The 10,796-nt window shown below is 39.6% G+C and overlaps 1 protein-coding gene across 1 annotated transcript in view; it reads right to left on the bottom strand.

Moving 5' to 3' along the window:
- Positions 1 to 243: 243 nt before the first annotated feature.
- Positions 244 to 10,796, bottom strand: part of LOC109084320 (TOX high mobility group box family member 3-like) — a 45,150-nt gene continuing 34,597 nt past the window's right edge. The window contains exons 3-7 of the mRNA XM_042760344.1: positions 10,351 to 10,599; positions 3,611 to 3,874; positions 3,277 to 3,504; positions 2,865 to 2,945; positions 244 to 1,938 (exon numbers count right to left, since the gene is read on the bottom strand). Of these exons, the coding sequence (XP_042616278.1) occupies positions 1,198 to 1,938; positions 2,865 to 2,945; positions 3,277 to 3,504; positions 3,611 to 3,874; positions 10,351 to 10,599 (1,563 nt within the window). The 3' untranslated portion in view covers positions 244 to 1,197. The remainder of the gene's footprint in view (positions 1,939 to 2,864; positions 2,946 to 3,276; positions 3,505 to 3,610; positions 3,875 to 10,350; positions 10,600 to 10,796) is intronic.

Below are 10,796 nucleotides of genomic sequence, written 5' to 3'. Positions count from 1 at the left end.
TACAACAAGAGGTATGAAAAATGTACAACTTCATTTTCTTTTATCTTACATCTGATGACTCCCATTTAACGGCCCGTGATGAGAAATGTGGGGTATTATGAAATAAAAATACCCCAATCAGTAAACCAACAACCCAAATTCAGTAATTTCGCTCTTCCCCCACCCCCATAAAATAAGTTTTCCTTACACAAAAGAAAAAAAACCAAAACGTATTCAATAAAACTTCTGAGGTAAAGATAATTACAGAGAAGGTTTTTTGGAGTGCTGTTACTACATATGTTGGAGTGAATGTGTCATGAAAGGTTTTGGCCAGAGGAAAAGAACTCCAAAAACTTTCTCTTCTTTCCTAAGAACACATACAGCAGGTTACAGAAGGTGTTTGGAGACATGAGGACTGAAATGATCAATGGAAGTGTGTCAAATAGTCCAGCAAACCGCCAAGTGTTTTACATCAATTGTAAATTCACTGGAGATTTGAAAACACAGCACGAGATGTGTCAAACACCACTCGGTTCTAAAAGCAGGATGATTTGATTTAGAGCATCCCAACATTGACTGTCAAACAGTTTCATCCATGGGAACGCCAAGAAAGATGATGGAAAAAGGAAGAAGAGAGGGTAGACTTGACGATACACTGGCCAGACAGTGTAAGAGCCATTCAGCATGTCTCTGATGACCAGTTTAGTACCAGTTCAGTTCATTTCTTTTGCGAAACTGTGCCTTCTTTATAAATTCCATATCCACAGAAATCCGGTCTTCTATTTTGTCTGATGGTGAAAGAGAATCCAACCTCATAAATAAAGCTGTTAAATAAAACTGTCAGGTGTTTCTGTGATCATCTCTGAATGTAATTCCCACGCCATCATGCGCTGACAGAGTTTAAACTCCACGACAGAGAGACAGAGAGAGAGAGAAAAACCAAATGAACTAAATATACATACAAATGACTACTGGGCACACAAGTCTATCAACAGACCTCCCGGTAGCTCAGCCTATCTTATAGACAAAAAATCCAGCTTAGATGCTTTGTCCTTTTAACACATATCTTATATCCATCTAGAACAAAGGACAGTTCTTTGTAAAACATTCATATTTCTTACACACTTCTTAAGTGCAACTTAAAAAAAAGCAACCTTGCGATGATGCTTTTCACTTCCTTCTGGCTTTCTCGTGGAGTCGCGACTGTGGGCTTTTGGTTCAGTAGATGCTCACTTGCGACAGGACCTGCGCATGAGCCTGTACCTGCGAGGGGTGAGGCTGGGACGTGGGAGGGGGCGGTGGGCTGCCGAGAGAGCCCGAGTGCGGCGTGCCAGGTGAGTGCTGCACAGGCGAACACTGTGACTGCGGGATATGGTGCTGCATTTGATGCTGCTGCATCTGCTGCATGTGCTGCATGTGCTGCATTTGCTGCTGCATCTGTTGCTGCTGCTGCTGCTGCATGTGGTGCTGCTGAAGCTGCTGCTGCAGGTGATGCTGGAAATGCTGCTGCTGCATTTGCTGCTGAATCTGCTGGTGGTGCATTTGCTGCTGCTGCTGCATTTGATGGTGCTGCAAGTGCTGCTGCATCTGCTGCTGTTGCATTTGCTGCTGCATGGAAGCGTGCCGTGGCTGCATCGGTGGACTCAATTGTGGTGACATGCCCGACTGCGGACCGCCCGCTCCCATCTGCCCCAGCAGCTGCGACTGAACGCCGCCGGGCGTCATGTTCTGATGAGCTACAGTGACTGAGGTGACAATCTGGCTGCTGCCGACACGCATTTGCAGAGGTTTTGGGGCGATGGCTCGAGGCAGGGCCTGCTGGAGTGCCTGTGCTGCGGCGGACATCGAGGGGTGCTGGGATAGAGGGGAAGGCAGCATGAGCGCTGGGGACAGGCTGGTGGAGGCGAGAGTCTGCTGCACCGAGCGGATCGTCTGGGCCTCCGCTGACTCTGCGGCAGCCTGAGACAGAAATAGAGAGTGGTCAAATGAATTCTAGTACTCAACAGATTATTTCTTATGTAGTGCCCTCTTCTTTATTAGTGCTGATCTGGTGACTGACTCGACAGAAAAGCTGTTCAGAGAAAATTGCTGCTGTCTTACAATTCCTTGATCTAAAGAACTTGCCAAGAGGGGAATTTATATTATTTAGTAGCCTAGAAAAACATCTGAAATAAGTCTTGCACACTGAAAATAACAAACTTTACAGTTTCTACTTTCTGAAAAGAAGCTTGATAAATTTACTCAACCGCTGAATCGAGAGCAATGTGGTGTTGGTGTCATAAATGTAGCATAAATCTCTAGTACTTGAGTTGCTTAGACTTTAACACACAGTACCACTAAACTGTCTGTAAAATGATCTTAATTTTTATAAGAAGCAACAAATATGCAAATGTTCCCAACTGTCTGGCTGATACAGCGAGTTAATGAGGCATGATCAATCATAAGAATACCCCATTCTAATTCATTAGCTGCTATTATTTTTACACCTCTAGTGTGATGGAACAAACACATTCACAGCCACGTTTAAGTATGCAAGAAAAATCATACTTTAAAAATCTTTTCCAGCTGGTTTTTAGAAGTTCAATTTGAGAAAATCAACGAATGCACAATAAAATAAACACTACTCCTAGTGATAGAAGAACTCCTGTTTTCAATTGCCTTTCAGCTGTCAGTTCTATATTTGGTGCTTTCACTGAAAAGTTTACTGTGTAGAAGGTCTTATCTTTTAAAAGGACTCAAGGTGAAAGCTATCAAGCCTGAAAGTGAGCTAAACTATTATTCAGATATAGGTAAATAGAAATATAATAGAAAACATGATGAATGGTGAAAAAAAAATGAGTGAGATATAGTCTGCAAGGAGCTGTTTAAACAGAAATCATCTTCACCTTTGACACAAGGCTAGCGCGGTACACTGCGAGAGCTTTCAGGTACTCCTTCTTTGCTGCTTCTGTTTTGCTTTTGTAAACCTGTGGAGAACAGAATAGGTGAGGCGTGATAAACAGATAATTAGCGAAACATTGACTGGCAAGCATGAACTTCACAACAGGGAGAGCCTGCAGGCTTCATCTCAGCCGGTAATAAAAAACTAAAGAAGGGTGAAAATATCTTGCAGTCTGTTAAAATACCTGACAAGAATCATTCTGTGCAAATCTCAGAGTAGAAATTCAATACATTTGTTATTCTAGCTCAAGTGAGAAGACTCCACAACAGACAGCTCTATTCACAGAACGTTACAGATGGTGTTCTTTTTGAGGTTAAAAATATGTCTTGATATTACACAGGATAGCAGTTTGTTACCTGTTTCTGCTCCTCTCCCAGTCCATCCCACATAGAAGCTACTATCTTGGACACCTCTCCGAACGTGGCATTAGGGTTCTGGCCTTTAATGGCCGCCTGGGTGTCTCTGAAGAACAGGGCATATGCAGACACTGGCTTCTGAGGTTCATTGGGATCCTTCTTCTTCTTTTTCTTGGGCGTCTTCGGCTTCTTACCTGCGTCAGGGGCGGGACGCTTTTCACCAATCACCTGATGGAGAGAGAGCAGCTTGCTATAAGATCACACTAATTGGATGATGATTTAATTCTCGATTAAATGTTATGATGAAAACACTGCTGGATTAAATGACACTCACCCTGTTTCCTTCCTCTTGATCGTCTTCATTAATAGAGCTGGAGGGAGAGGGTGTGGCTGATTTGCTGGCAGGTGGGGATGGGGACGTGTGAGCAATGTTTGATCCGGTCATATTTAGCCCCAGCTGTGTGTTGATCTGGGACTGGTTGATGGTGGTAAGCTGGTTTTGTGACATCATGCCATTGGGGTTATGCATGCTAATGATGGAACGCATCACCATGGTGGGGTTTGGAGGGTACTGACGGAGGTGGGTCTGACTGACAGCCTGCAGAGCAAACAGACAACAAAACTTTTTTAGATATACACTACCTCACAAATTTTGTGTGCCAGTACAATTTTTAATGATGCATTAAATTGATTGTCACATTTCACAATATTAATTTTTCTGCATTTTCGATCAAATAATTGCAGTCTTCTGTCAAAAACAAATGGCAGGCTAGGCCTATATTATAGTGCTAGACTCAGAAACAGTTTGTGTTTAATATAAAAAAAAGTTAAAGAAAAAAAGAAAATTGTACAGAACGTAATATTGGACATTTATCAGTTATTGGCTAAAACATATTTAAAAGTAATAATAATTATCAGTTTATCTGTATCAGCCAGAGGTTTAACATATTTGCAACCTTAGGTTAAAGGAAAATAGAATTAGCTTAATATAAAAAAGAACAGAAGTAAAAGGAAAGTCCCAAACAAGACTAAAATAAAAGTGTATGATGTTTTATGTATTGTGGGAGTTTGGAAGTGGGGAACCTGATGTGTTTTGCATTGACTGAACAGTCTCCAAAAGCAACCAGATTACAGAGCAAAAATCTACTCAAACAGCTAGAGAAAACCAAGAGTTCATTTGATCTCCTTTGTTCATTTTCCATTCTACATCAACTCTTTCTCTCTCTCTCCATCTGGTATTCAGAGACTCAAACTCAATATCTGTATGTGTCAACACATCATAAAACTGTGCACCTGGCCTTATTGGCCAGACCTGCTGAACCCTCTCCCTTAGTACAATATTCTAACACCTTCCCTCACACACAGATTACATTTTCTCTGTATTAATTCCCTGGGTACATGCAGCTTCATATCGAATCCATGCCTAATCGAAAAACACAATCTACAAAACAATAGCTGTTTTCAACATCTGTTAGGGCGATACTGGAAATTTTGCACTTTTTTTTTTTTTAAAGAAACATCCTACAAAAAATGAAGCAAGTGGATAAATAAAAGAATCACTGAATAAATAAACAAATTAATAACAGAATTACACTGCCACAGAAATATACACATTTGCATTAGTTTCATCGCTAGAATACAGTGACAGAGCCAGCAGCAGTCTTTGTGTCAGACCTGTCTACTGTGTTCATTAGTCACAACCATCTGTGTCTAACACTTTCAACACCAACAGTCAGCAATGCCCTGTACAAATTTCTATGAAATCACTACAACATTCTCTATGCGTCAGTAATGTAAAGAGCGGAGAGAATCACAAAGATGTAAGGCAGCCTTTGAGGAATCATATTTATCATCACAGTCTCAGGCTGGGCTTTGTGTTTTGGCTCTCTCCCCCATGTGAACACATCGACATGATCAATGATTTGAACTTGCAACATTTGTAAGACGACCATGTGCCCACTTACTCTTTTTTTTTTTTTTCTCTTTCTTTTCATGCACTGACTACATTAGTGAATGAAGTCCCAGAAATGGTCAGAACTGGTCTTTAGTTTCAGGAGCACTTTGATCTGGTCGCACAAAGCAGAACAGATGTAGAAATAATTCCCAAGGCGGATTATGAAAAAAAAGCTGTGATTTATCCCGATGCATCTAATGATTTGGCAACATTATCTTCCAAATTCACAATGATCATACAGCAGAAAAAGAAAACATTATATGATTTTGTATGAAATACATATTTATGTGTAGAATCGGTAGATGGAAAAGAACGGATGATGAATGGAGCATTCGTACTAAACCCGCACAAACAGCAGTCAGCTTTTGCTAATAGCAGCCTTTGTAGGCAATGAAAGAAATGTGATTTCTGCAGTCAGAGTGGTTTAGCTGGTAGTAAGAGTGAGTCAGTATCCGATCTGTTTATTTATGTCCCTGCTGCACACCCTCCATTTGCATTTTGATTGGAACATTGTCTGCTGACACACAGCTCACATCTACACAGATGCTTTTGATAGTCTTCATAAATCTGTAAATAACTTCTTATCTGAAGAGCAAAGAGGCCAGATGTGCCCTCTCCTCTCCTCTATGTTTGCATGTGCTTGTGCAAATGTTGCTATTATTCCAGCAATCAGCCAATCTCTGTATTCCAGCAAAAAATAACCCTTTTCTCCTCGTATCTATATTCCCCAACCTACTTTACTACAGGCACAAAAGCTTCTGACATTAAAGACACCAAAAAGAGATGCTGACCATACAGCCACAACACACAACGAGCCCCTTGTCCAACACACTGAGACATTAGATGGATGACAGTTTGGTTCTGCCTCGAATACTATCCTCACCCCTTTCATGAAAAGCAGGAACTGCAACTAAACAGTCAAAGAAAATATACTGGGGGGGCCCAGACCTCTTTTTCCAGCATGTGTTCATAACCATAACATAACCAATACTGCTTTCAGACGATCGGGATAAGAATCTGAAGACGCCGTGTCAAAGGCTGAGAGTCCCGGGTCTGCTCTTTAAGATACCAGCCTCAGGACTCTGTGGGGGGTGGGAATGGAATTGGAGAGTTTATTAAAAGCAGCTTGGTATGAGCTGTTCCATGCTGAAAAGAATGTTAACAAGTTCAATTTCCCTTCAATCATTCTGTGGAGCTCTTGGAAATGTTCCATAACAGAAAAAGGAGTATAATCATCTATATGGTAATTATGAGGATGAATCTTACAAGTTTGGCCAGTGTGAAAAGGTCAGCTCTATTATGAATAGTTTATCAGCCCCCTGCACATATTCACAGCTGCACTGGAACCTTAACCAACATGCTGCTTTATTTTTCAACCATTTATGGGCACCTGCATAACTGGCTCCTCCAGAAAAAAAAAATAAGAAGAAGAAAATGGAATTTTGAATGCTTGCAGAGACCATGGTAGCGTGAAGATAAATAGTTTTCTACTCCTATTTCTCCTCCACCTACTCACTCTCCTCTCTTATTCCATCTACAAAACACACACACACATTCTCTCGTTTCATGCAGCTCATATACTGTTCATGCTCAATGCACCCTGTACGAATTGTCCCCTTTGAAAAAATGGTCCAAAAACATTGTTCCAATGCCTTAAAAAACGACTAGTCTACAACCAACCTCTCTTCACTCTCATCTCTTTTCCTTTCCTCCTCCCTCCCTTCATGTCTCCCGTTGCACTATGGGTATTTAAAACTTGTTCAACATGATTTCATTTCATTTCAAGTACTGGCTGAGAAAACTAAATTACAGAATCAATCACACAGAAGGTCAGGTTGAGACTTCATTACAAGTATTGCATGCCTGCATGAATATCTTTCATTTCTTACCGGCTCAATATGTCACAATGGCTGTTTGACAAAAAAAAAAAAAAAAAAAAGAAAGAAAGAAAAACATGAAGGTGAAGGGGAGAGAAAAAAAAATCCACTTTCAGAGATTGATGTACAACTGATGTCACAACTACTCAGCTTGGAGATAAGATAACAGAAATGTGTAAAGAGAAAGAGTGGGGGAGAGAGGAAAGTGTGTGTGTGTGTGTGTGTGTGTGTGTGTTTGGTATTGGAGGAGACGAAAAATATAGTTTCTGCAACACTGGTCATATTTTTCATTTTATTCACAGCAGTCAGACCCTCATCAGTTTTTGAGGGATCATGTTTTAAAGACAAACTGTTCCACTGTAGATTGCTTCGAATCCCAGAAACACCTGCTCTACACACATACACTGCCTGTTCATTATATATTTAATTTAGGTAAAATAATGATCTTTAATTATTGTTTTACTATATATATATATATATATATATATATATATATATATATATATATATATATATATATATATATATATATTCATACATATATTAAACATGCATTCCTTTCTTTAGTCTTTACAAAAAAAATGCACAAATTAATCCAATGTATTGCAGTGTATAAAATGTATGCATAACAAAAGAATGTCAGCAAAAGTAATAAACCGCTTTTAGATTGTTGCTATTGCTTTTGAATTCATGCACACTGTTTCAAAAAAGAAGAAACACAAGAAAAATAGGAATGCTAAACCTGCTCTGCACAACCTCAAAGAACACCTCTCTTGAAATTAGTCTAAATAGGTGAACACATACTGTAATTTGCATCTTTATCAGTTGCCGTCTACTCTGAGATCCAGACAGAACCCACATTCCAGCGAGTCTCAAACGAGATGCAGGAGCTTGTTAGGGGAACAGATTAAATAAATAATGACTTCACATTCTGAATCCCGCCAGACTTCTTCACAGCTGAGAAATGGATTTTGCCGAGTTGGGTTTGGCCAGCAGCATCTGTGGCTAATTTCGCCTGACATACGTGGAGCATTAGAGGGAAGAAATTAGAGGAATAGTTGGCTTTAATGCAGAAATACAAAGAGTAGATGAAACTAGCACAGGTACACTGTTCTGTTTTGATCTTGTTAAGTTGCACTTAAGAGCTGGAATGGATATTTTCGAGGCCATGTATACATTTTCTTGACATACATTTTTGTTTTATTCTCGTGCTGACCATCTGTCTTAAATATTACAACATCTGGATCCCGAATTGTATTCAATGTTCTGTCTTTCTGCATTGGATGTAAAATTATAATTCTAAAACATCAAATTGACTGAAGGACAACGTTGGAGGTTACAATGCTAACTTCCGCTAACCCTTAGCGAGTCCTTTATAAATGTGAGGCATTGACTCAAAGGCACGGCACTGTCTGTACCAGTCCCAGAGAGCAGGACAAACTGAGATCAATTCCATTAAGAGGAGAGAGACTGAGAGTATTTCAGGAGGACAATGAGTGATGAGCGATAGAGAAGAATCAGAGGGACGGTCACAATGCCACCAGGCACAGAGCAGAGTGCCCTCATTCTCCCCCAAACCCGCTAATATAGTCCCCACACAATCAGAACCACTGTCCACAGAAAGAGCTGCTAAAGAGGAATAATGTTGGAGAATCAAATCTAATCCCTTCACAGCGCGGTGAGAACAGGCCATGTTGTAATTGTGTCAAGGTTCCGTTTTTCTTCCGGATGCATACGAGCTTAACTGACCATGAAATGAAAATTCTTTAGGCAAAAAGCCTTCCGGCGGTCACTTATGCAGCACAGATATTTTAAAAGCTGCAATTATTTTACTCGCCAGCAGCACGGATGGCCAGGAAAAGAGCAATAAAATTTGATGGTGCCTATCCATATTGGAATATAAATAAGGATATATTATTCCACATATATATACATATTCCACTGTACTGTAGGTTAAGGGAAAGGGAGGAACTATTCCGTATAATAAAAAAAGCAAATGGCTAAAAATCTGTAAAATTCATGAAAACTCTCAAAAACATCAAAAGCGTGTCAACGTAACATCTGCTGGCCAATGCCACTTTGTGTCCTTTTATGTATTAAAATTTTACTGATAGCGATTTCATTTCTATTATAGCAGTTTTAAAACATCTAGTCTAGCCATGGCATTTTCAATGCTTCCTCTTTGATAAATCTATGTCTGTGGCATTTAGGAGCCATTTCTCTATCTGAATTAACAGCCATAAAAGTTTGATCATAAAACATGATTATTATGAAGCAAGCGCTTGCCTAGACCATTATTTTATCTTACGAGTTAGTCATCACAGCAACACAAGGTTAAAAAGTAAATATATTCAGCTAAGCTGACCAATTTTATTGCTGGCATTATCCATCTGTTGTCTTTTTAAAGGATTGTCATTTACTAATCCTCACATTGTTCTAAACACTTTTAACTTTATTTCTTCCATGGAGCAAAAAATATAGACACTTTAAAGAATATATTGGTAGCTCTTTTCCATGAAGTCACAACGAGTGAGGATTAGAGTTTTTAGTCTTCGAGAAGGTTGGAAAATAACCAATAAAATACCATTAACATGGTGCATATGACTTGTGCACTGTAATCCAAGTCTTATGAAGCCACACAATGGTTTGTGTGATGAAAAAACCAAAACTGAAGTTGTTAATTAATGATGATTTTCTAATCGAGTGAGCTGTTAACCATTACTACCAGATCACAGACTCTGAGAGTTGAACCTGAGAACCAAATTAGATATTTAAATTAATAATTTAGCCCATTTCTGTGAACTGGACAAACTGATTAATGAAGAGATGCGACCCAAAAGAACAGTTTGATCAAGAATTTAATATTGTTACACGTCTCATAAACATACCAAGGAGACCTAGAGGGGATGTTAAATTTATATTTATAGATGGACTATCCCTTTAAGGCTTTATCTACAAATATAAATCCAGTTTTATAACAACACGTTGCGTCAGCCACCTTGATTTGTTTTGCACATAATATCTTTGTCAACCTTATTTGCATTTAGAGGAGGAAACCTACCTGGATTTAAATCAACACTTAAATCCAGGAGGATCTAAAAGCTAAATGTAACTGCCAGTGAATGATGTTGTGGAAATATAATTTGTGTCATTTTTGGCTTTGCATAATCTAAGGCAACATCTGCAAACATTAAGATCTTTAAAATGTTCAAGCAAATAACCAGAAAATAACCAGACACTTACCCTTGGATGTCCATTGTTGATTTGTCCTTCCTGCTCCATCATATTTCTGGAGATGGTGATTGAGGGCAGCTCCAGGCTCTGGGGTGGGAACTGAGGGGTGAACGACCCCCGCTGAGAGTTGGGGTGGTCAGGTAGCCCGGGGTAAGCTGAGTCCACCTCCTGGAGGCCCATACCAGGCTCGGTCTCAGGAGGAGGGGTGATGGGAGGTATTTCGAACTCCTCATCACCAAGACTTGGAGTATGAAACGTCTAAGAAAAAAAACAAATGAGAAAATCAGGGATTAAATTTGCCTAAAATTTGGACAGGGCTGTGAAGTTGAAAACCTGAAATCACTATGATGTTAATACTATTAAAAAGAACACTGTAGAAATTAAACATAGCCTACTGACTTCTCATAAGTTAGAAACTAGGGCTGTCAAAATTAACGTGTTAACGCAAATTCATT

Source organism: Cyprinus carpio, chromosome A7 (genome assembly GCF_018340385.1).
Source record: "Cyprinus carpio isolate SPL01 chromosome A7, ASM1834038v1, whole genome shotgun sequence".
In the NCBI taxonomy this organism is placed as follows: domain Eukaryota; kingdom Metazoa; phylum Chordata; class Actinopteri; order Cypriniformes; family Cyprinidae; genus Cyprinus; species Cyprinus carpio.
Note: the sequence above shows the minus strand (reverse complement) of the source record. Positions and strands in the feature narration are given on the sequence as shown.